The sequence below is a fragment of the Monodon monoceros genome, unplaced genomic scaffold, assembly GCF_005190385.1.
Source record: "Monodon monoceros isolate NGI ecotype Baffin Bay Population unplaced genomic scaffold, NGI_Narwhal_1 Super_Scaffold_11, whole genome shotgun sequence".
NCBI classification, from domain to species: domain Eukaryota; kingdom Metazoa; phylum Chordata; class Mammalia; order Artiodactyla; family Monodontidae; genus Monodon; species Monodon monoceros.
Genome location: NW_021703767.1, coordinates 108,002,698 through 108,029,345, shown reverse-complemented (window position 1 = coordinate 108,029,345; position 26,648 = coordinate 108,002,698). Strand labels below are relative to the sequence as shown.

The following is a 26,648-nucleotide window of genomic DNA, read 5'->3' as shown; positions in this document are numbered from 1 at the left end:
GACCTCCCAGCTCCACATAATATCAAATGGCAAAAATCTCCCAGAGATCTGCATCTCAGTGCGAAGACCCAGCTTCACTTAATGACCAACAAGCTACAGTGCTGGACACCCTATGCCAAACAACTAGCAAGACAGGAACACAACCCTACCCATTAGCAGAGAGGCTGTCTAAAATCATAATAAGTCCACAGACACCCCAAAACACACCACCAGACGTGGACCTTCCCACCAGAAAGACAAGATTCAGCCTCATCCACCAGAACACAGGCACTAGTCTCCTCCACCAGGAAGCCTACACAACCCACTGAACCAACTTTAGCCACTGGGGACAGACACCAAAAACAACGGGAACTCCAGACCTGCAGCCTGCAAAAAGGAGACCCCAAACACAGTAAGTTAAGCAAAATGACAAAATAGAGAAACACACAGCAGATGAAGGAGCAGGGTAAAAACCAACCAGACCTAACAAATGAAGAGCAAATAGGCAGTCTACCTGAAAAAGAATTCAGAATAGTGATAGTAAAGATGATCAAAAATCTTGGAAATAGAATGGAGAACATATAAGAAATGTTTAACAAGGACCTAGAAGAACTAAAGAGCAAACAGTGATGAACAACACAATAAATGAAATTTAAAGTTCTCTAGAAGGGATCAATAACAGAATAACTGAGGCAGAAGATGAGGTAAGTGACCTAGAAGATAAAATAGTGGAAATAACTACTGCAGAGCAGAATAAAGAAAAAAGGATGAAAAGAATTGAGGACAGTCAGAGACCTGTGGGACAACATTAAACGCACCAACATTCGAATTTTAGGGGTCCCAGAAGAAGAAGAGAAAAAGAAATGAACTGAGAAAATATTTGAAGAGATTATAGTTGAAAAGTTCCCTAATATGAGAAAGGAAATACTTAATCAAGTCCAGGAAGCACAGAGAGTTCTATACAGGATAAATACAAGGAGAAACATGCCAAGACACATACTAATCCAACTATCAAAAATTAAATGCAAAGAAAAAATATTAAAAGCAACAAGGGAAAAACAACAAATAACACACCAGGGAATCCCCTTAAGGTTAACAGCTGATCTTTCAGCAGAAACTCTGCAAGCCAGAAGGGAGTGTCAGGACATATTTAAAGTGATGAAGGAGAAAAACCTACAACCAAGATTACCCAGCAGGGGATCTCATTCAGATTTGGCAGAGAAATTAAAATCTTTACAGACAAGCAAATGCTAAGCAAGTTCAGCACCACCAAACCAGCTTTACAACAAATGCTAAAAGAACTTCTCTAGGCAGGAAACACAAGAGAAGGAAAAGACCTACAATAACAAACCCAAACAATTAAGAAAATGGTAATAGGAACATACATATCGATAATTACCTAAAATGTAAATGGATTAAATGCTCCAACCAAAAGACATAGACTGGCTGATTGGATACAAAAACAAGATCTGTATATATGCTGTCTACAAGAGACCCACTTCAGACCTAGGGATGCATACAGACTGAAAGTGAGGGGATGGAAAAAGATACTCCATGCAAATGAAAATCAAAGCTGGAGTAACAATTCTCATATCAGACAAAATAGACTTTAAAAAAAAGACTATTACAAGAGACAAAGGACACTATATAATGATCAAAGGATTGATCCAAGAAGAAGATATAACAATTGTAAAAATTTATGCATCCAACATAACAGCACCTCAATACAAAAGGCAAATGCTAACAGCCGTAAAAGAGGAAATTGACAATAACACAATATTAGTAGGGTACTTTAACACCCCACTTTCACCAATGGACACATCATCCAAACTGAAAATAAGGAAACACAAGCTTTAAATGATACATTAAACAAGATGGACTTAATTGATATTTATAGAACATTCCATCCAAAAACAACAGAATACACATTCTTCTGAAGTGCTTATTTAACATTCTCCAGGATATATTATATCTTGGGTCACAAGTCAATCTGTAGTAAATTTAAGAAAATTGAAATCGTATCAGGTATCTTTTATGACCAGAACACTATAAGACTAGATATTAAGTACAGGAAAAAATCTGTAAAAAAATACAAACACATGGAGGCTAAACAATACACTACTTAATAACCAAGAGATCAGTGAAGAAATCAAAGAGGAAATCAAAAAATGCCTAGAGACAAATAACAATGAAAACACGATGACCCAAAACCTATGGGATGCAGCAAAAGCAGTTCTAACAGGGAAGTTTATAGCAATACAATCCTACCTTAAGAAACAAGAATCATCTCAAATAAATAACCTAAGCTTACACCTAAAGCAATTAGAGAAAGAAGAACCAAAAAAACCCAAAGGTAGCAGAAGAAAAGAAATCATAAAGATTAGATCATAAATAAATGAAAAAGAAATGAAGGAAACGATAGCAAAGAGCAATAAAAGTAAAAGCTGGTTCTTTGAGAAGATAAACAAAATTGACAAACCATTAGCCAGACTCATCAAGAAAAATAGGGACAAGATTTAAATCAATAGAATTAGAAACGAAAAAGGAGAAATAACAACTGACACAGCAGAAATACGAAGGATCATGGGAGAGTACTACAAGCAAGTATTTGCCAGTAAAATGGACAACCTGGAAGAAATGGACCAAGTCTTAGAAAGATATGACCTTCCAAGACTGAACCAGGAAGAAATAGGAAATATGAGCAGACAAATCACAAGCACTGAAATTGAAACGGTGATTAAAAATCTTCCAACAAACAAAAGCCCAGGACCAGATGGCTTCATGGGCGAATTCTATCAAACATTTAGAGAAGAGCTAACACCTATTCTTCTCAAACTCTTCCAGAATATAGCAGAGTGAGGAACACTCCCAAACTCATTCTACAAGGCCTCCATCACCCTGATACCAAAACCAGACAAAGATGTCACAAAGAAAGAAAACTACAGGCCAATATCACTGATGAACATAGATGCAAAAATCCTCAACAAAATACTAGGAAGCAGCATCCAACAGCACATTAAAGGAATCATGCACCATGATCACGTGGGGTTTATCCCAGGAATTCAAGCATTCTTCAATATATGCAAATCAATCAATGTGATACACCATTATTATCAATATTAACAAATATTAATATCAGTATTAACAAATATTAACATATGATCATCTCAATAGATGCAGGGAAAACTTCTAACAAAATTCAACACCCATTTATGATAAAATCCCTCCAGAAAGTAGGCATAGAGGGAACTTTCCTCAACATAATAAAGGCCATATATGACAAACCCACAGCCAACATCGTCCTCAATGGTGAAAAACTGAAACCATTTCCACTAAGATCAGGAATAAGACAAGGTTGCCCACTCTCACCACTCTTATTCAACATAGTTTTGGAAGTTTTAGCCACAGCAGTCAGAGAAGAAAAAGAAATAAAAGGAATCTAAATCAGAAAAGAAGTAAAGCTGTCACTGTTTGCAGATGACATGATACTATACATAGAGTATCCTAAAGATGCTACCAGAAAACTACAAGAGCTAATCAGTGAATTTGGTAAAGTAACGGTACAGAATTAATGGACAGAAATCGCTTGCATTCCTGTACACTAATGATGAAAAATCTGAAAGTGAAATAAAGAAAACACTCCCATTTACCACTGCAACAAAAAGAATAAAATATCTAGGAATAAACCTACCTAAGTAGACTAAAGACCTATATTCAGACAATTATAAGACACTGATGAAAGAAATTAAAAATTATATAGAAACAGATGGAGAGATATACCATGTTCTTGGATTGGAAGAACCAACATTGTGAAAATGACTCTACTACCCAACGCAATCTGCAGAATCAGTGCAATCCCTATCAAACTCCCAATGGCAATTTTCACAGAATTTGAACAAAAAATATCACAATATGTATGGAAACACAGAAGACCCCGAATAGCCAAAGAAATCTTGAGAAAGAAAAACGGAGCTGGAGGAATTAGGCTACCTGACTTCAGAGTCTACTACAAAGCTACGGTAATCAAGACAGTATGGTACTGGCACAAAAACGGAAATATAGATCAATGGAACAGAATAGAAAGCCCAGAGATAAACCCATGCACATATGGTCACCTTATCTTTGATAAAGGAGGCAAGAATATACAGTGGAGAAAAGACAGCCTCTTCAATAAGTGGTGCTGGGAAAACTGGACAGCTACATGTAAAAGAATGAAATTAGAACACTCCCTAACACCATACACAAAAATAAACTCAAAATCGATTAAACACCTAAATGTAAGGCCAGATGCTCTCAAACTCATAGAGGAAAACATAGGTAGAACACTCTGTGACATAAATCACAGCAAGATCCTTTTTGACCCACCTCCTAGAGAAATGGAAATAAAAACAAAAAACAAATGGGACCTAATGAAACTTCAAAGCTTTTGCACAGCAAAGGAAACCATAAACAAGACCAAAAGACAACCCTCAGAATGGGAGAAAATATTTGCAAATGAAGCAACTGACAAAGCATTAATCTCCAAAATTTACAAGTAACTCATACAGCTCAATATCAAAAAAACAAACAACTCAATCCAAACCTAGGCAGAAGCCCTAAATAGACTTTTTTCCAAAGAAGATATACAGATTGCCAACAGACACATGAAAGAATGCTCAACACCATTAATCATCAGAGCAATGCAAATCAAAACTACAATGAGATATCATCTCACACCAGTCAGAATGGCCATCATCAAAAAATCTAGAAACAGTAAATGCTAGAGAGGGTGTGGAGAAAAGGGAACACTCTTGCACTGCTGGTGGGAATGTGAATTGGTACATCCACTATGGAGAACAGTATGGAGGTTCCTTTAAAAACTAAAAATAGAACTATCATATGACCCAGCAATCCCACTACTGGGCATATACCCTCAGAAAACCATCATTCAAAAAGAGTCATGTACGAATATGTTCATTGCAGCTCAATTTACTATAGCCAGGATATGGAAGCAACCTAAGTGTCTAGCAACAGATGAATAGATAAAGAAGATATGGCACATATAAACAATGGAATATTATTCAGGCATAAAAAGAAATGAAATCTGTTTATTTCTATTGAGGTGGATGGACCTAGAGTCTGTCATACAGAGTGAAGTAAGTCAGAAAGAGAAAAACAAATACCGTACGCTAACACATATATATGGAATCTGAAAAACAAAAAAAGGTCATGAGGAACCTAGAGGCACATCGGGAATAAACACACAGACCTACTAGAAAATGGACCTGAGGGTTCGGGGAGGGGGAAGGTTAAGCTCTGACAAAGTGAAAGAGTGGCCTGGGCATATATACACTACCAAACATAAAATAGATAGCTAGTGGGAAGCAGCCGCAAAGCACAGGGAGAATACTTCGGTGCTTTGTGACCACCTAGCGGGGTGGGTTAGGGAGGGTTGGAGGGAGGGAGATGCGGAGGGAAGAGATATGGGGACATATGTATATGTATAACTGATTCACTTTGTTATAAAGCAGAAGGTAACACACCATTGTAAAGCAGTTATACTCAAATAAAGATGTTTATTAAAAAAGTGCATTTGAAAAAAAAATACCTCTACTCAGAAAATTATAAGACACTGATGAAAGAAATCAAAGATGACATAAACAGATGGAGAGATATACCATATTGTTGGATTGGAGGAATCAACATTGTGAAAATGACTGTACTCCCCAAAGCAGTCTACAGATTCAGTGCAATTCCTATCAGGTTACTAGTGGCATTTTTTTTACAGAACTGGAACAAAAAATCTTAAAATCTGTATCTCTGTATGGAGATACAAAAGCCCCCAAATAGCGAAAGCAATCTTGTCGGAAAAAAACGGAGCTGGAGGAATCAGATTCCATGACTTCAGAGTATATTGCAAAGCTACAGTCATCAAAACAGTATGGTAGTGGCATAAAAACAGAAATACAGATCAATGGAACAGGATAGAAAGCCCAGAGATAAACGCACGCATCTATGGTCAACTACTATATTAGAAAGGATCAAGGATATACAATGGAGGAAAGACAGTTTGTTCAATAAATGATGATGGGAAAACTGGACAGCTACATGTAAAAGAATGAAATTAGAACACTCCCTAACACCATACACAAAAATAAACTCAAAATGGATTAAAGACCTAAATGTAAGACCAGACACTATAAAGCTCAGAGGAAAACATGGGAAGAACACTCTCTGACATAAATCACAGCAACATCTTTTTTGACCCACCTCCTAGAGTAATGGAAATGTAAACAAATGGGGCCTAATGAAACTTCAAAGCTTTTGCACAGCAAAGGAAACTATAAACAAGGCAAAAAGACGAAAAGACAACCTTCAGAATGGGAGAAAATATTTGGAAACAAATCAACGGACAAAGTATTAATCTCCAAAATATATAAACAGCTCATGCAGCTCAATATTTAAAAAACAACCCAATCAAAAAATTGGCAGAAGACCTAAGTAGACATTCTCCAAAGAAGACATATAGATGGCCAAGAGGCATATGAAAAGCTGCTCAACATCACTAATTATTAGAGAAATGCACATCAAAACTACAATGAGGTATCACCTCACATGAGTTAGAATGGTCGTCATCATCAGAAAGTCTACAAACAACAAATGCTGGAGAGGGTGTGGAGAAAAGGGAATCCTCTTGCACTGTTTGTGGGAATGTAAATTGATACAGCCACTATGGAGAACAGTATGGAGACTCCTTAAAAAACTAAAAATAGAATTACTATATGATTCAGCAATCCCACTACTGGGCATATACCCAGAGAAAACCATAATTGAAAAAGACACATGCACCCCAGTGTTCATTGCAGCACTATTTACAATAGCCAGGTCATGGAAGCAACCTAAATGCCCATTAGCAGACAAATGGATAAAGATGTGGTACATATATACAGTGGAATATTACCCAGCCATAAAATGGAACAAAATTGGGTCATTTGTAGAGACGTTGATGGACCTAGAGACTGCCATACAGAGTGAAGTAAGTGAGAAAGGGAAAAAAATATATCGTATATTAACTCATGTATGTGGAGTCTAGAAAAATGGTACACGTGAACTGGTTTGCAAAGCAGAAATGGAGACATAGATGTACAGAACAAACGTATGGACACCAAGGAGGGAACGCGGGTGTTGGCGGGGGTGGGATGAACTGGGAGGTTGGGATTGACCTATGTACACCAATATGTATAAAATAGGTAACTAATAAGAATCTGCTGTATAAAAAATAAACTGAAATTCAGAAAAAAATAAAGAGACAACCAAGGATCACTAAATATATGTTTATAGATCTCGGTTTTTCAAGAGACTGGTCAGTGTGCACTTCTGAGGACTTTGATCCCCGTGTATGTACCACTGCTTTGATTCCCTTGGGGTTATGCTTCTTGTTGGGGTTTTGCTTGTTGCTGTGGTGAAGCACTGAATAAGATGGGAGGCAGTTAGCATAATTTGTGATATTATGGCCCTAGATAATTAATATTTATTTATTTATTTATTTGGTTGTGCCAGGTCTTAGTTGTAGCAGGCAGGCTCCTTAGTTGCGTCTCGCTGGCTCCTTAGTTGTGTCATGCGAACTCTTAGTTGTGGCATGCATGTGGAATCTAGTTCCCTGACCAGGGATCAAACCCAGGCCCCCTGCATTGGGAACATGGTGTCTTAACCACTGTGCCACCAGGGAAGTCCCTGGCCCTAGAATAAATGCCACACGATTCTTAATGGAACAAGATTCAGTGAGTGCGTGTGTATGGACTCTGTCAGTCATAGTTTACTGGTAGTCCTAGAATATGCAGGCAAATTACGGGGAGATCAGAGGATCCATCTGGGTTTTCTGTTTGTAGTTTGACCTGTCATTTATGATTTTCAAATATCATGTTAGTTTAAAACATGCTTCTCTCCTCTTACCCAGTGATAAATGCTGCTCATTCTTTCTACAATGGAACAACCACTCTACCAATATCAGACGAAGACAGAACTCCACGAAAGAGAATTAGCAAAACCTTAAATATGACTACGAGTCCTGAGGAGAAAAGAAAAATCATTGGGGATACTTTTGTTAAGGTACCTTTTTAATATCCTCAATGTGTACTATTTTCGATGTGAATTTTAGTATTTTTCCTTATCATTATACCAAATAACCAAATTTTGTGACTAATTTTGATTCTTTTGTTGGCTAAGAGTTTTACGATATATTGCTATTATACTGACTTAGTAAAAACTGTTTTATGTTTTTAAAAAACATATGTACTTATGTTTTCAGTTTGTTGTTTTCACTGCTTAAGAATAGATATTTTCAGTTGATATTAGATTTTAGTTCCTTGGGTATTTCAATGGCTAGATTTTTTTAGGCTTTTGATGGGAATGTTCATATACCTTTTTGAATCACATTAAGCATGTGTTTTGAGGGTTTTTTTGACTTTAAAAATTTTTATTAATGTATAGTTGGTTGACATTGACAATGTTTTTTTTTTTACTTTTTTATTGCTAATATTTTGTCTCTCTCTTTTTTTTACATCTTTATTGGAGTATAATTGCTTTACAATGTTGTGTTAGTTTCTGCTGTATAACAACGTGAATCATCTATATGTATACATATGTTCCCCATACCCCCTCCCTCTTAAGTCTCATTCCCACCCTCCCTATCCCACCCCTCTAGGTGGTCACAAAGCACACAGCTGATCTCCCTGTGCTATGCAGCTGCTTTCCACTAGCTATCTGTTTTACATTTGGTAGTGTATATATGTCCATGCCACTCTCTCACTTCGTCCCAGCTTACCCTTCCCCCTCCCCGTGTCCTCAAGTCCATTGTCTACGTCTGCATCTTATTCCTATCCTGCCCCTAGTTTCATCAGAACCATTTTTTTTTAGATTCCATATATATGTGTTAGCATACAGTATTTGTTTTTCTCTTTCTGACTTACTTCACTGTGTATGACAGACTCTAGGTTCATCCACCTCACTACAAATAACTCAATTTCGTTTCTTTTTATAAGCATGTGTTCTTAAAGGAGTTTATTTTGGAGCACGGTAGATTTCATCTCCTGGTCAATATTGCAAAAAGACTCTTTAAGAAATTTAGCTGAAAATATAAAATTTTGCTGTCTTTTAGAAGAATTCATCTCTTAAAAGGCTGTTTTACTACTGTTGTTTGTAGATTGCCAATGAAGTAATTGGAGAAATGAACCTGAAACCAGAGGAGGTTTTCCTTGCCCAAGGTACTTTACGGCCTGATCTAATTGAAAGTGCATCCCTCGTTGCAAGTGGCAAAGCTGAACTCATCAAAACCCATCATAACGACACAGAGCTTATCAGAAAGTTGAGAGAGGAGGTAAAAGCTTATGAGAACTTTCGCATAAAACCTCCCTCCCTTAACCATTTTTAAGTGTACAGTTCAGTGGTGTCAAGTGTATTTGTATTGTTGTGAAACAGATCTCTGTAACTTTTTCATTTTTCAAAACTGAAACTCTATACCTGTTGAGCAACAGCTACCCTTTTCTCCCTCTCCCTAACTGCTGGTAACCTACCATTCTAATTTCTGTTTCAATGAATTTGACTACTTTAAATACCTCATAAGTGAAATCATACAGCATTTGTTTTTTTGTGACTGGCTTATTTCACTTAGTATAAGTCCTCAAGGTTCATCCATATTGTAGCATGTGATAGGATTTCCTTTTTAAGCTGAATAATATTCTGTTGTGTGTGTGTGTGTGTGTATATATATATATATATATATATATATATAGTTAATTTATTTATCTACCAATGGACATTTGGATTGCTTCCACTTTCTTGTTGTTGTGAATTGTGCTGCTATGAACATGGGTTTACAGATTCCTCTTGGAGCCCCTGCTTTCAGTTCTTTTGGATATGTACCAGGAAGTGGGATTTCTGAATCTTATGGTAGTTTTATTTTCAATTTTTTGAGGGACTTCCTTAATGTTTCCTTAGCAGTTATACTATATTACAGTCCCACCAACAGTGCACAAAGCTTCCAATTTCTCCATACCTTGCCCAACACTTGTTCTTTTCTGGTTTTTTTGTTTTTTTTTTTTTTTTTTAATTAGCCATCCTAATGAGTGTGAATTACCTGTACCTTTTTATTATTTTAGGCGTCCTAGTGGGTGAGAAGTGGTAGGTATCTCATTGTGGTTCTGATTTGCATTTCCCAAATAGCTAATGTCAATCATCTTTTATGTGCTTATTGGCTACTTATATGTCACCTTTGGAGAAATATCTATTCGGATCTTTTGCCGATTTTTAACTTGGCTTATTTATCTTTTTATTATTGAATTGTATGTGTTCTTTATATAGTCTTGTTACAGCCCTTTATTAGATATATGATTTGCCTTCTGTAGGTTGTCTTTTCACTTTTTTGATGGTATCATTTGGAGAGTTTTAATTTTTAAACACTAGTATATTTTCTGATTTCCTTGTAAATCAGAGATTGATGGGTAGGTTTGTTCTCATTTATTTCTATTTAAGAGGTTTACGTTTAAAATGGGTTTCAAAGAGAAATATGAAGATCACTAAAATATCTAATTTCTTATAAGCACATAGGAAGAAATACTTTAAAAGATGAAGTTTTAAAAACTGATTTTTAAAGGTAAAAGACAACAGGAAAAGCCAGTAATTGGTTACTCTTTGTTTTCCATGTCATTTTGGTTACTAATTTGTATTAATTGGCGTTTTTATTCCCTGTAGGGAAAAGTCATAGAACCTTTGAAAGATTTTCATAAAGATGAAGTAAGAACCTTAGGCAGAGAACTTGGACTTCCAGAAGAGTTAGTTTCCAGGCATCCATTCCCAGGTAAAAAATAGAATTTTGTTTGATTTGTTACTATGCCTTCATGTTGAACAAAAATCAATTCAGACAGGTTTTGAAGTAATTTATCATCTTAGGGAATATGTAACTTTAAAGAAAGGAAAGGATGGATAGGGAATAAATATTCTTTTTAGTGCCTACTGTACATATTTCATTTTATTAAATACTCATTTTTATTGTATATATATTTATATATTACATTATCTTTGTGTAAACAGATTGTCATGTAATGTTGCCATCAGATGAGAAAGCCAAGAGATATTTTAATAACATTGCCACACAATTCTTAGTGTTAGAAATTGGGTTTATATGTTCTTTCTACTATACCATGATGTATTCCACAGGGTTAAAACTCAGTTCTCTGAAATCCTTATCTCCTGACTTGTCTGAATTGTTGAACCATTTCTTTGCACAGTGCTGTATGTATTTAATTCATGACCAAATGAAAATATTCAGTTTTTAAATAGTCATTTGCTGTCATAAAATAAAATTAATTAGAGGTGGTATTTGTTAAAGTTAGGACTGTGAGTCTTAACCTGTTTTTGTTATGAGTTCTTGAGCTTGGCAAATCTTATACCTCAGTTTCTAGGTCTCTACAATAGTCATTGGGTGATGAGTTGAGGGAATGGTCTAATTAAATGAAAAAGCGTAGTAATAGTTAACATTTCTTGAGTACTAGTATGTGCTAGGCATTCTGCTAATACAGTATTTTACACATGTTGTCTTATTTGATCCTCACAATAGAAACTATTATGATCCTGTTGTCCAGCTGAGAGAATTTTGGGACAGAGGCTAGTTTGCCAAAAGTTATGCAGGTTGGGTTTGGAACCAGGATTCTAGCCCCAATAAGCTCTTCTCAGAGTTTGTTACTCTTAACTACTGTATTGCCTCCATAAACAGTGTTGCAAAGGTATAGCCCATATGGAGATTAGCACTTGTTTATATTACGAAGTTCAACTGTAGTAATTTGAGACGTTCAGTCCCTAACGTGTGTTGGCAAAGGATTGTGTATGAAAGTAATTTTAAATAGATTGGCATATATATTGTGAATTAAAAATATTTATTGGAGAATTTTGAGATTCTTAATACAGGGACTATTAAAATAAGAGGTGTATATCATTGATGTGAACAGAACTGAAGCATTCTAAAAATGATGAGTTGGATGGGAAACTAATAGCTGCATTTCATATTAAACACTTTAAAAAACCTAAATTATATATGTCAGTTATATTTCAATAAAACTGGTTAAAAATACAATGGCAGGGGTGTTTTATATTTTGGGAATAGTGACCTTTTTTTTATTTAAAATTTTATATTAAACATAACATTTATATTAAATACCATTGTTACTCTTCTCTTTAGGTCCAGGCCTGGCGATCAGAGTAATATGTGCTGAGGAACCTTATATCTGTAAGGATTTTCCTGAAACCAACAATATTTTGAAAATAGTAGCTGATTTTTCTGCAAGCGTTAAAAAGGTAATAATTTGTGTTGAATTTGTTTATTATAGGAGCTTTAAGCAGACATAGCTAATTGGTGCAAGGAATTGAATGGATTCTTGCTGTACTCCAGTCTTTATAATAAAATTGATTAGGGTTTCATTATTTGAAACTTCAGGGTAATTTAACCTTTGGAGATGACTATGAAGGAAGTATTCTACAGACACTCTTAAATGCAGACTTCTCTTTTCAGCCATTCCATATATTTTAACAGATTGGATACCTTGAATCCCTGAAAATACTAGATACAAAGTATTTTAAAATACCTTTTCATATTTATTGCAAGAAGGCAAGGGAGATCATTTTAGTTCTAAATTGAGGATGATGGAAATGTCTCCAGTTCTTCTGTATATTTGGTGCCTAAATTTATAATCTGTGTTAAAGTGGGCTTTGGTTGGTAGTGCTTCCAGTTGTCAGACAAAAAGCAATGTAAATTCTCTTTGGAGTCTCTTCAACCAGGCCTCAAAGAATTCCCATAAATAGAGTTTCAACAAATATGAGCTTACAATAAAAAACTGTAAAATAGATATAAAAGTAAGGCACCATGAATGAGAGCTAGTGGAAACAACTAGTAGAAGACCCTCAAGCACTTCAGATAGTGGAATTAGCATATAGGCAACATTTAAAAGTACTGAGAATTAAAAGAAGCAATTTTTAATAAGAATAAGGTATATAAGAGACTATAAAAAGTGACTGGGGAGCTTTGAAAAAAAATTACGTTCTAGAAATGAAAATAAAATTAAAAAGAGCTAAAGAGAGAATTAGTGAAGATCGATGTTAAATTATCCAGAAATTGGAACAAAGCATCAAAGACAAAATATGGTTCAAAGAGGTTAATGTAGAATGAGAATGTCAACTTTAATGTATATCCAGAAGGAGATAATAGACAAAAGTATTGAAATTCCTCCACACTGGTGAAAGATACCATGCCCCAGATTCAGGAAGCATAATAACATCCCAATCAGGATAAAGGAGAAGAATTTGACACCTAATAGGCATAACTATGGAAGCTACAGGCTACCAAAGACAAAGCAGCTGCAAAGAAAAGATTGATTGCTGCATAAAGGAAAGGCTATTACTGGAAGCAGTAGTTAAAAGCAGGAAGAATTCAAAGTACCAAGAGAAAATAATTGTGAACAATAGTGAATAGATAAACTGTCTCGAAGAACTAGGGCAAAATAAAGACATTTTCACATAAACAGAATTTACTACCAACAGTCTGTTACTTAAGGAACTAAAGGCAGTGGTTCTCAACCTTGGCTGTGTATTAGATTCAACAGGGGGAGCTTCTGAAGTATTCTATGCTTGGGCCCCTTCTCCCTAGAATTTATTTAATTGATGTGGGATGGGACCTGAGCATACTAAGAAATTTGAATGTATAGCTAAGGTTGAGAACCACTGTTTTAAAGAAATGACTTGAGGAGAAGCAAAAGGATACCAGTTGAAAGGTCTGAGATACAGGGACTGGTAAGCAAATAAAATGGTAAATGGATAAAATTAAACAGACATGGACTGTATAAACTGATCTAAATTTTGGTGTTTATTTAAAAAAATGGTATAACATTATATAGCTAAAATAGCATATAAGCCACAGGGGGATCAATTGGAGTTAAAGCATTCAAAGATCTTTGTATTTTTTGCTAGATAGGCAGAGGTGATTCTCTTTTGTTAAATATCCCCACTTAAGGGGAAATGATAAAGAATAAAAATAGAGGGTTGAACTTCACAACTAGTAAAGGGGAAATAAACGAGCTGGGAGAAATCATCAGTTCAGAGGAATATGAAAAAGGAGAAAGAAATATAAAAAGTGGGGCAAATAGAAACTACTGAATTAAATGGTAGGATGGAATTCAACCATATTATTAACCCACAATTAAAAGGATTAACATCTTTAGTTAGGACATAATTGTCAAACTAGATTGAGGAATAAAATCTAACTATAGTCTGTTTACCTAGGGATAGGAAGAGGGAAGGTAAAAGAACAGAAAAACATACACCAGGCAAATAAACCAAAAAAAGGAAGTAGGTAGAGATATATTAATTTCAGACAAAGTTGACTTTATGGCAAAAAGTTTCCTTAGAGATAAGGAGGTTTGACTCACGTGAGGTGTCCCTTGCTATTGACAGAGGATTGAAGCCTCCATGTATGTAAATCTAATCTGTGTTTCTTGTCCTGATATTTAACTTCTCATAGCCCTGGCGCTCAGAAATGAAATTCTGACACACTGCATAGCACACACAAGTCAGAGGGAAATACCAAATAGAATCTATTGCTATAAACTAGAAAGTGTAGATACATAAGACAGTAAAATGTATCAAAAGAGTGAATGCTGTTATTTCTTGAAACCCTGAGGAGTGTGTCTTTGGTTTTCCTAGCCACATACACTATTACAGAGAGTCAAAGCCTGCACAACAGAAGAGGATCAGGAGAAGCTGATGCAAATTACAAGTCTGCATTCACTGAATGCCTTCCTGCTACCAATTAAAACTGTGGGTGTGCAGGTGAGTTGTGTGACTTCATTGACCTGTGACATAACTTTCTGCTGCTCTTTTTGCTAATATTGAAATAGGAATGTCTTAGGAAAATGAAATACAAAAGTATATACACCAAGTTAAAAAATGTAAAAAGGCAATATTTTATAGAATGTTTATGAAGTGAATAAGGTAATAGGAACTAAATATTCAGGCTGAGATTTTATAGACTTGAAATACCTGTCATCTGTAACAAAAGTAAAAAAAAATTCAAAGAATGATTTGCTATAGGATTGGCTTGCTTGCTTCTGCCTTGAAGAACAGGTACCGAGAGGTCATGTCCTCATTTATCCTTCTGGATGTGAAATATTCTGTGGCTTTAGAAGTCTCTAACTGCAAGAAGGCCCCCAGATGTACATGTTACACCATTTACGCATTGTTCTCAGCTTGTGTATTCCTTAAACCAGTGTCCTCTGCCTCTTCAACATGTCCCGTCTCTCCCTCTCTCTCTCTTAGCTGTGATAATGTACAACTAACATTTTCAGTATGTTCTGTCTTTCCAATTGTAAAAGCATGTGACTGTAATATAGTTCTCTTTTTTGAAATGCTATTCATAGATTATATTAAGTTCTTTATTTATATGATCATCGGGTGAGTTTCTGGGGGGAAGAAAGCTTGGGAATCTAGGGAAGAGGAAGGTTTCTTTTCTGTGATTTAGAGTTTGAAGTTAAATGAAAACTAGAAAAGGTGTCAATAATTCAACTCAAAATGGTGCAAGTGCCAGTTAAGTGGGTTAATGTGTTTATAATGTTCTCTTATAGTAGAATTATGCATGGGAAGAAATTAAATACATTTTAGAGATTGTTCATCTAAAACTTAATATATACTCTTTTCCATAAATATGTGAATCTGAGCCATCCTTTTAAATTCCTCTTTCTCCTGAATTCATGTAGCTCTGTTTGTAAATAAGACAATAAAAATTCATCGTTACTTTAAAATTAAACTAAAATATTTTAGTTCATGGAAATGATAGGGCCAGCTATTTCTCCTCTTCTCCCTCTTTTTAAAGGCCCTATGTGAAAGCTACTTATATTGTTTTTAAATCATGTTGAAATAACCATTCCTGGAATTGTAGGAATAATTTTCTTTCAGTGGTGTATGGATTATCTCATCATATACAGATTCATTTTGAAACTCATCGTATGATATTTCAGGCAGATATTACCCTACTATATAAAAATAGAAGAGCAGACAAGTGTTTTTTTTTGTTTTTGTTTTTTCCAGTCCTAAGTAGATCTATTATAGAAAACTTCCAGCTCTGTATGCTAACTCCTGCTAGGCAGGGAGTTGAACTAGTTCCCCATTCCCCGTTTTTGATAAGTTCGTAGATAATGCTATGGATAAATAAATAAATATAATTTGTTGGACGAGTGATTTCTTTTTTAAAAAATATGATTAACATATATATACACTATTATATATGAAATAGGTGAACAACTGTATAGTACAGGGAACTGTAACCTGTAATGGAAAAGAATCTGAAAAAGAGTAATATATATATATATATATATATATATATATGTATAACTGAATCACTTTGCTGTACACTTGAAACTAATACAACATTGTAATAATTACACTTCAATTTAAAAAAATGAAGCTTATTCAGGCTCCACTATTTTTCCCATCAAAATAGAAGTTTCTTTTGTTGTTGGTTATCTTAACTTTATCTAGTCTCTTAGGCCTTTGAAGCTGAGACTCTTAGAAGTCCAGATAAAAATCATAATTCATGGTTAGTATAGCAATGAAGTTTATTTTCTAAATACCAAAATAAACTGCATTTGTTAAAAAAAAAAAAGTGTACAGTACATTTAAAAAGTAATTCTCCCTATTTCTGCTCTCCAGTTAAATGTTCCCTCCAGAACCATTTAGAAAGAAAATGAAAGGGAATTATTGACACCTTTTTCATCATCTTTTTCTTTTAACTGAACATCATAAACTTCTTTTCATGCCATTGCAAGTAGATTCTTATTCTTAACTGCTGCCTTATATTCCATGTATGATTATACCATAATTTATTTAATCATTCCCCTACCAATGGACATTTAAACCATTTTCACTTTGTCACTATTATAGGCATTTCAGCAAGTAGTATCTTATTTTTTCAAGCAGTTATTCATGTATTTCAGTAATATTTTCAGGATTAAAGAGCATGTACATTTTAAACTTTGATAAATACTATTATATTAGCATTCAAACAGTCTGAATTCTTAAGTTTACTGTGTATTAGGTAGTTATCTAATGAATCTTACTTTTAAGTTGCTTTTCAGTTTAAATTTTTTTTAAGTAAATGACTTGGATTAAACAGGACAGAGGAAAAGGGAATCAATATTAACAATTTTATTCACTTATTTTAAAATTAACTTTCTTATTATAAAGGAATAAATTATTTTTATATCTGACTTGAGAATCCTTTATCCATCTAAAGGATTTGGCAGATCTTGTCTGCCAAATTAAGTGTGCTGGCTATCTGTAGTTCGGCAGGTATTTGGAATGAAATCCCAGTGGATCTCTGGTGTATGTTGAATAAATTATTGAAATTACCATGACACTTCTTTTTAATGTCTGAGCTGACATTTAGGTAGAATTTAACAGGGGATGTTAGGGACTTCCCTGGTGGTCCAGTGGTAAGGAGTCTGCCTTCCAGTGTAGGCGACACGGGTTCGATCCCTGGTTAGGGAACTAAGATCCCACATGATGCGGGGCAACTAAGCCCACGCTACTGAGCTTGTGCGCCTCAACTAGAGAGCCCGCGTGCCACAAACTACAGAGCCCACGTGCTCTGGAACCCGCACACCACAGCTACAGAGCTCACGGGCCCTGGAGCCTGTGCGCCACAACTAGAGAAGACAAAACCCGCACAGCACAATGAAGAGCCCATGCGCTGCAGTGAAAGATCCCACATGCCTCAACTAAGACCCGAAGCAGCCAAAAATAATGAATAAATAAATAATACAAAAAACTGTTAAATAGGGGATTTTAATTTAGGATTTGTTTATATCATTAGCAAACTATCCATATATACTTATAGTCAAGCATATTTTTGTTTAAAAAATGGCTATTAATGGTGTCATCATGCATGAAATATTTTCCAGTCCATCTTTTGAATTCTGTAAAATCATTAAAATTATCAATTGTATTTTTATTTTCAGGGTGACTGTCGTTCTTATAGTTATGTGTGTGGAATCTCCAGTAAGGATGAGCCTGACTGGGAATCTCTTATTTTCCTGGCTAGACTTATACCTCGCATGTGTCACAACATTAACAGGTGTGTTCTGCAGGTGGTGGTGGGGTGAAATGTAATGGAAGGATGTGTTTTTTTTAAGGTCTTCCCATGTTGAAAGATCAGTGGCTCAAGTGTAGATACAGGTATGTGCTTAGGTCATAATCCAGCAGATGTTTAATAATACCTTGTACTTTGTTCCTTCATTACAGTGCAGTCATCTGCTTATTAAAATATTTTTTGCTTGAGAAATAGGAGGGTTTTTAATTGTAATATGAAATACTAAAGACAGCTTTAAAAACATGTCTTCCCAATTAGCAATTTACACTACTTGTTTTATGATTAGATGTTTTATTCCAGAAGGATTGAAAGAACTGTACAGGTTATAGAATTACTGTTAGGGACTTAGTCAATTTAATAATAATTCCAGAGTAAATCAAAAGAAAGAGACATATGCCAGATATCGTCAAAGTAACAGCGTTAAGTGTTTAAAAAAATTTGAATTTAGTTTTTCAGATCCAGTTTTCCTTTAATTTACACATTAATTTCTTATGTTGTATATATCAATAACTGATTTATTGATATAATCTTTATGTAATACTGAGCATTGTCTGTTATAAGTTCAAAAGTCTTACTCATTTAGTACCAGATTGCTAATTAAATCTTATTTTACAGTGTTTCACTCTTTTCTATTTTCTTCATGGGTTTTAGGCAGTTAACAACCAAAAAGAATTTCTTGAGATTTCAGTTTACTCAAATTAGCTACAGAAAGTATAAACCTACTTGTTGGTGTTTACTTAGCAGGGTATGTATATTTCTATACTGGTGTGGCTAATATTTGTAGGCTGGTATGGCCTTCAAGACAAGAAGTCAAAGGGAAATCACATTTTTACTGATGGGAACATGTCCTTTAAAAGGCTTGCATAGATGAACCGAAGGCCCCCAAATACAGAAGCACCTTTAACACACTGAAAGGGTGAATTATTAATAAATAATGGTAAATTTGTAATTGCCTGTTTTGAATGGAGATAATTGTCTTGGTTAAAATAATGGTTCATAATTCATCTTCTGAAACATGCTAATACCTAAATAAACTTCATAGGTCATACAGAAAATTCCCATTCACTAAGTTTGGCTCCACGGCTTTTACTACATAATTAATATGTTTTTCATTTCACAACATTCTTGTTTCATCTGTGTCTTTGTCCTTTTCTTTTGCCAAAGAGCACTCACCCTTGTTTAAACTTTATCTCGGTCCTTTTATAGTCTGGTTTCTCTGCCTGTCTTTTCTTTTTTCCCCATTTGTCTCTCCCTCCATTCCTAACCCTTCCTCCCTCCTCAAAAAAGGAAAAAAATAAAGTCTAACAACCAATAAACAAAAAACTAGATTTTAAATATGAACCTAGCAAGCCCTTAAAGGGTGTTGTTGAACTTTTGATTTCTTTGCCAGGGTCTTTTTTTGGGAATTGGAATTTAAAAAAAGAGAGAAAAAAAAAAAGCTTTCCATTTTTACCAGTCTTTCCCCCCTAATGTGCATGCTGGAATCTTTATATAGAGAGGAACGGTTCCAGTTTTACTGGAAGGCTACCTATCCCTGTACATTCTATGATCACTCTTGTTTGAACGAAATAAAAGAAAAAGGAGCAAGTTCATGGCATTCTCTTGCATAGTTGCTTTTTTCCTCTAAGGATTGTTTATGAGCTCTAGGAACTATTTTGTTTAGAAGAAGTGTGGCTTACTTTCTATGCATGGAACAAAACCCTTCTTGTGACAGTATGTTTGGAAGGAGGCAATGAAGTATTTGGTGGTAGTGGTGGTTTTAATCTGATGCTTTTTTCTTCCATATGTTTTATTTTAAGTACCTATTAAGAAAAAAGCATTATTAAACTTTACCATGGTAGTTGCAGGGGAGATTTATTTTCTCTGCTAAAGACAGTAGGGCTAAGGAAAAGGGACAGTTGCCTGCTGGCTGGAGTTGGATTGGAAAGAGCTAGGTGGCACTCATCCCTACCCCTTCTCGCTCTTGTTTTCTGGGTGAAGGTTGCAGAACAGATTCCTCAAACCATTGGCAAGATTCCCCTTGAATTGTTGTAATTATTTGATCCTAATTTCCTCAAGCTACCTTCCAAATCCTACTTTTATTAACATCTGCAGCATACCTTCATAAGTTTCAAACAGACATTTACTTGAAGCAGTAGTAAGTCATTCCTTTTCAACCAAGTCTTAACTTTGGTGATATTCTTAACCTTTCTTTGGGATCAGTGTTTTCCAAAATGTAAAAAAAAGAAAAAAAAAGGTTGAGTTGGCAGTCAAATAAGTTTGGGAAATTCACTGTAGTCTCATCTTGGAAGTTTCTAGCGCATACTATAGTTTCTGAGGTTTTGTTATAAAACCTATTTATTTAATTTGGTGTTTCCCCAGGAATTTCCTAGGGCTACCGTAACAAATTTCCACAAACTGGAAGGCTTAAAACAACAGAAATCTATTATCTCACAGTTCTGGAGGCTATTGAAGGCTATAAGTCTGAAATCAAGGGTGGTGTCAGCAGGGCCATGGCTCTTTCAGAAGGCTCTAGGGGGAGAATCCTGCCTCGTCTCTTCATAGTTTCTATTGTTTGCTGGCAGTCGTTGGCTTGTGGCAGTGTAACTCCAATCTTTGTCTCCATCTTTACATGGCTGTCTTTTCTCCGTGTGGCTATGTTTACAGATTTCCTTCTTCTTAGAAGAACACCCACCAATCATTGGATTAATCCCCCCAAACACCATTATGACCTTTGTTTGATTACCATTACAAGGACCCTATTTTCACCCACAGATTCCAGATGGACATGAAGTTTTGGGGATACACTTCAATCCAGTACATTAAATGGAAAGAGGATTGTGATAATCACTTACATCTTCGCACGTTCTGAGATACTAGTATTCCAGAAAATATACTTTGAGGAAGGTTCATAGAATAGAGACCCTTCTATAATCTTATATCCTATCCTACCCATTTGGGGATTTGAAGTGGGTAAGAGACGGGCCTAAGAACAAATGGAAAGAATGTTATTTTATGTGCTTTGCTTCTCTTACTAAAACGTATTTTCTCTATAATTTTCACTACTCCCTTCTAGAGTTGTCTATATATTTGGCTCACCAGTTAAAGAACCTCCTACAGATGTTACTCCCACTTTCTTGACAACAGGGGTGCTCAGTACTTTACGCCAAGCTGATTTTGAGGCCCATAACATTCTCAGGGAGTCTGGTAAGCTGCCCATTTTGTTCATCACTGAATGCTCTAACTAGATTTTGGAAGCATGGCATTATTATTTCTAGTAGGAGGACTCAGCTTTTAGTTTTATTATTTAATTCTTTGGGTAGTTCTGTGACATTGCCTTATCTGTATAAAATTTATTCACCTTTGTGGTCATTTGCGGACATGTACAAAGTGGCAAAAAATTTGAGTTGCTCAACTCATATGTTCCCAGCTGAGGTTGAACAAGGCAATCCTCTGCCTTCTTGTTTCAGCTCTTTCTATAAACAAGTGTTCCTTTTGTGGTCTATTTAATGACATGTTTTTTTGCATTTTCGTGCTTTTTGTTGGTGATTTCACTGTTTAAAATAGTGCTGAGGTGCTGTCTAGGTTCCTAAGCACAGGAAGGCTGTGATGTAACTTACTGAGAAAATAGGTTTGTTAGATAAGATTCATTCAGGCATGAGTTACAGTGCCATTGGCTGTGAGCTCAACGTTAATGAACCTACAATAAATATTGCATAAGGTGTCTTTAAACAGACACATAAGCAAGGATATGTATTAATCAGTTGATGAAAGTGGTCAGGAACCTAACTCTGTATTTCCCCTAGGGTTAGTGGTTCAGTATTTTCTTATTCAGTGTCTGCAGTAATTGACTTCATATCACATCACTGTAACATATCACTGCAGTCATCAAATTCTGTAGTTTGTATTTGTGATTATGTTTACTTACAGTGCTATGAGAGTAGCTAAAAACAGTACATGATGACAGTCCCAAGAAGTGGTGTGTGTATGTGTGCGATTTTAGATCTGTCTGGGGGGATTTAATTGAGCAGAGAGTGCTTTTCTATGGTGTGGTGATTGGTTCTACATGTTAACTTCCTTTCTTTAGGGTATGCTGGGAAAATCAGCCAGATGCCGGTGATTTTGACACCTTTACATTTTGATCGGGACCCACTTCAGAAGCAGCCTTCATGCCAGAGATCCGTGGTTATTCGAACCTTTATTACTAGTGATTTCATGACTGGTATACCTGCAACCCCTGGCAATGAGATCCCTGTAGAGGTAACTTATACTTTTTTTTCCTAATGTACATTTTTAATACCTTATACATTTTATAATAATGGTGAATGGAATAGGCTATGGCAATGTTGGTATTCCTGAAGTTAGTTTTCTGTTCATAAAATAGGCTCTTTTTAATCTCCACGTAGTTGGTTGTTTAATACATTATAGTAGAAAAAGGCCTTAAGTTTATTAAACTCCAGATGTCTGATTACTATGTGGAGAATCACCAACTCTAATCTATCATTTCATCTAATCTTGCCAACCTCTACTTTATAAATAGTATCCTCCAAGTAGAGAAGAAAACATTAAGAGTGAGGAAGAGTTTATTAGACATAAGGGTGAGATTTGATGGCGTTATGGCCAGGCACCCATGAATTTCTTGTTGCTCTGCCTATTAGCAATTGCAGTTTTGATCACCATCTTCCTTTCTTATTATCCCTCCACTAGAGTGTTCCAGAGGAGCTATTTGCATAATGGCAAATGAAAGTCAAAGCGAGACTTTATTAGTTGGACCACTGTTCCAGGACTCTAATACAGGGCTCTGATTATATATAGCTAGATAGCTGGGTTGGGGAATGTGGCTTAGAGTCTGTTTTCCCTTAGGCTCACATTTGCCAAGTCTCTGGCCAGTCAAGTGACAAGGCCTTCCTTGTCTATACATATAGCAATGATTATTATTACCTTGCATTATGTGCCACCTTGGTGGCCTCGACGTTGTAAGCCACAGATAATTTGTGAAGCATTGGCATAAACCCGTAAAATCAGATACTTGGATGCCACAGCAATGTCAAATTGCTATAAATGCTTCTAAACACTTGTTATGGACCAGTAACAAACATGACTTGCAGACTGCACTTTGAGTAATACTGAATTTAAGTCACTTAAATCTATAGAGCATCACTACATAAATTAATCATAAATATATCCCATATACAGAGAGGACGATAGTAAAAATAGATTGTGTGTTAATTTCAAATTACAATTGCAGGACTTCTAAGTCTGTTAGACACACAGTGGACCCTGGCTCTTTATTTATAATCTTTGTTTTATAACAGGTGGTGTTAAAGATGGTCACTGAGATTAAGAAGATTCCTGGTATTTCTCGAATTATGTATGACTTAACATCAAAGCCCCCAGGAACTACTGAGTGGGAGTAATAAACTTCTTGTTCTACTAAAGTTCCGTGTGCAGATTAAATTGATTAGAAACCATTCCCAGTATTGACATGCAGTACTGTCAAAACAGTTACTGGAGCAACTACATCACATCTGAGTTCTCTGCAGCAAAAATCTACGGCTTAAGAGCTGAGTTGGGGATAACTAAAAGGGACTGAAGAGTTTGTATGGGTATAATCAAAGCACCATTGCCTACACTCAGACACTGACACTGCTTTTGCCTTTACCTCTTCCTCACTTGTTCTTTATGTATAAACTCACTGTTGCTATTGATGTCTCTGTCATCGAAGATGTATGGGAGTGGGTGAGTTTGGGGGCTGGTAATGGACTTCTGTCCCCTTGCCAGTTTCTAAGAGATATTAGAAACACCATTATTTACCAGTGTGACTTAGTATGTATTCCTTATGGAGAATCTGCGTTTCCCGTAAAGTAACCTCATTCCTCCAAAGGTTCTGGGAAGGGGTCAACATATCAGATAAAGGTTTAGGTGGGCTATTCCATCCACTTTTGCAGGACACTGGGGCCCTAAAATGGTAAGCTACCTTAAGATGGAAAAGCACCAGGAATTTGTTCAAGTACTTCGAATTTTATGTCATCACAGCCATGGGAGGAAGGAACTATGAGTAGTCTCAGTTTAAAGTGTTTTCAAATCATGCTCCACGTTGCATACTGTCAACCTGTTTATTGGTAAGGAGCTTTATCCTCCCAGCCTTATTGCCAGCTCCCATAGCCTTGTAGAGGAAGTTTCTGCTCTCTCCCCAGAAGAGACTGTCTTTGGTCTAGCATAGATAAAGTTCAAGCATTTTAATCTTGTTTGGTCCGAGGAGCAGCTCTGAGATCACAGAAACCATTGTGCACGCCCACAACTTACAGATGCATGCCTGCAGTAATCTCGTAAAGAGTTGTAAAATGAACTCTTAGATGTAATCTATAGATACATTTTTTTATGCACTGCTCAGAAGATTGTGACCAGTCTTGGCTCGTGTGAAGTATTGCCAAACTTTGTACTCCTTTCTGCCAGCTGTAAGAGAAGATTTAAGAACTGGTGTAGGACTGTTTGCCATTGCCACCAGTTTCTAACAGATGCTTTTATAACATTCATAAAAATAGACAGTACTAGGTTTGAATTCTGCAGCCATTTTTCTCTCAGTATTTTAGCTGATGTTACTATTTAAAAATGTTACCATGGGGCTTCCTTGGTGGCGCAGTGGTTGAGAGTCTGCCTGCCGATGCAGGGGACACGGGTTCGTGCCCCGGTCTGGGAGGATCCCACATGCCGCAGAGCAGCTAGGCCCATGAGCCATGGCCGCTGAGCCTGCGCGTCCAGAGCCTGTGCTCTGCAACGAGAGAGGCCACAACAGAGAGAGGCCGGCGTACCGCAAAAAAAAAAAAAATGTTACCATGTTTGTCTCATACCAGTTCCATCTCAGGTTGCTGCCTCTTACCTAATCTTCAAGATCTTTTGTATTAATCAGGTATACAATTTTGTTTGGGATTCAGTGTTAGGTAAATAATAAAATTACGCATAGCAGAAGTCTTCCTTTCATTCTGTTTGGCACAGGGTATAAGAAAACTGTATTGCTGAACCAGCAAGGGAAGAGCTTCTGACTGCTGTAACAGGTATCTGTATCTGAGAGACAGGAGTAGTTGATTTCTACAAAACTTGAAGAGTTCATTCTCTGTCCTAATGATGAGGAACTCATAATGGCTTTTTGCAAAAAGGGTGTATTAGTGGTCTGGCCTTAACAGATTTGGAGGCATGTTATTTTAGAGCTGGAATAGACAACCTAAAAAAGGCTTATAAACATTTGTGTTTAGTGAAAAGAATTCCTCTTCTAGAAAAAGTGTCTTATGATTTTGTATTCAAGCAAATAATAGGAATCTAGGAAGACTTTTTTCCTAAAGTATATTCTGTGGAACACTGTTGCAGAGATAAAGGGTTAGGTGATCATATAAGTTTGGAAAGTGCTGCTCACTTGTCCTTCCATCTTGGAGATTTATGGTATACGTTATTTTCAAAGCTCTGAGAAATTTTGAAGTTAGAAACAATTGTTTTTTAACTTAATGTTTTCCTGATATTTGTTCACTAAACTCCTTTTATATCATCCTTCTTAAAACTGTAAAAATGGTTTCTCCAAAACACTTCTCCACATGATATAGTAAAAAAAAAATCTAGAATTCAGAGATTTCTTAATATTTAGTACCCTCTCTTCCTTTGCAAAGAACTTTTTGCTTTGTGCCATACAGTATTACTCTATACCTTCACAGTATTTCATCTGAGGACCTGAGAAAAGTTAAGATTGCAGTTCCATTTTACAGTTAAGGAAACAAGCTCAGCTTAGTAATGGCTACCTGAAGAGTTTCAGAATTAAATGTAGGGTTTCCCAGTTATTCTTTTTTAAAGTGAATTTTGGCACCTAAAATTATATAAACTTACTGGATGGTTATTTTTAACCAAGGCTTAGAACAGTGGCTTCCTGTCTAATAACATTCATCATTGGTTATCCTTGACAGCTCATGACTGCTTTCCCAACACTCACCACTTACCTGGGAATATATTCTATCTAATAAATATATTTTGTTTCTTTGTACCTATAGAAGGAGGAAGGCAGGTTAGTGAAAGCATCATTTATTCTTAAGATTGGTGGGCACAAAAGGAACTTGAGAACCAGATAACCTTGCCCCAGCTTTGTGGCCCAATCTATGATCATCAGCTCTGTTAGAAGTAGCAGCCTGGCATAATTGCTGAGAGTAGGTCTTTAGATGTATCTGGGAGATAGGGTTACCCGAGTTTCCCATCTTTTGCCACTCCTTTATCCTAAGATAGGTGCATGCGTGTAGCCAAACAAGCATCATAAAAGTTTGTTTCCTTGCTATGTTTGGGCTTATCCCCTGATAGCCCATTTTATTGAGTAACGAATCAAACCTCTAGAGCAGGGGTCCTCAACCCCTGGGCCGCGGACTGCTACCAGTCTGTGGCCTGTTTAGGAACCGGGCCGCACAGCAGGAGGTGAGCGGCGGGCGAGCGAGCGAAGCTTTATCTTCCGCTCCCATCGCTCCCATCGCTCCCATCGCTTGCATTACCGGCTGAA

At 36.1% G+C, this 26,648-nt stretch overlaps 1 protein-coding gene across 3 annotated transcripts in view; it reads left to right on the top strand.

Annotated features, from left to right (window-relative positions):
• Positions 1-23,559, top strand: part of GMPS (guanine monophosphate synthase) — a 100,230-nt gene extending 76,671 nt beyond the window's left edge. For 2 of the 3 annotated variants that reach the window (XM_029214649.1, XM_029214650.1), the window contains exons 8-16: positions 7,916-8,067; positions 9,161-9,334; positions 10,708-10,813; positions 12,191-12,306; positions 14,704-14,829; positions 18,012-18,127; positions 21,198-21,328; positions 22,209-22,381; positions 23,437-23,559. In XM_029214649.1, the coding sequence (XP_029070482.1) occupies positions 7,916-8,067; positions 9,161-9,334; positions 10,708-10,813; positions 12,191-12,306; positions 14,704-14,829; positions 18,012-18,127; positions 21,198-21,328; positions 22,209-22,381; positions 23,437-23,538 (1,196 nt within the window). In that variant the 3' untranslated portion in view covers positions 23,539-23,559. The remainder of the gene's footprint in view (positions 1-7,915; positions 8,068-9,160; positions 9,335-10,707; positions 10,814-12,190; positions 12,307-14,703; positions 14,830-18,011; positions 18,128-21,197; positions 21,329-22,208; positions 22,382-23,436) is intronic. The other variant, XM_029214651.1, reaches the window with a different exon arrangement.
• Positions 23,560-26,648: the final 3,089 nt, after the last annotated feature.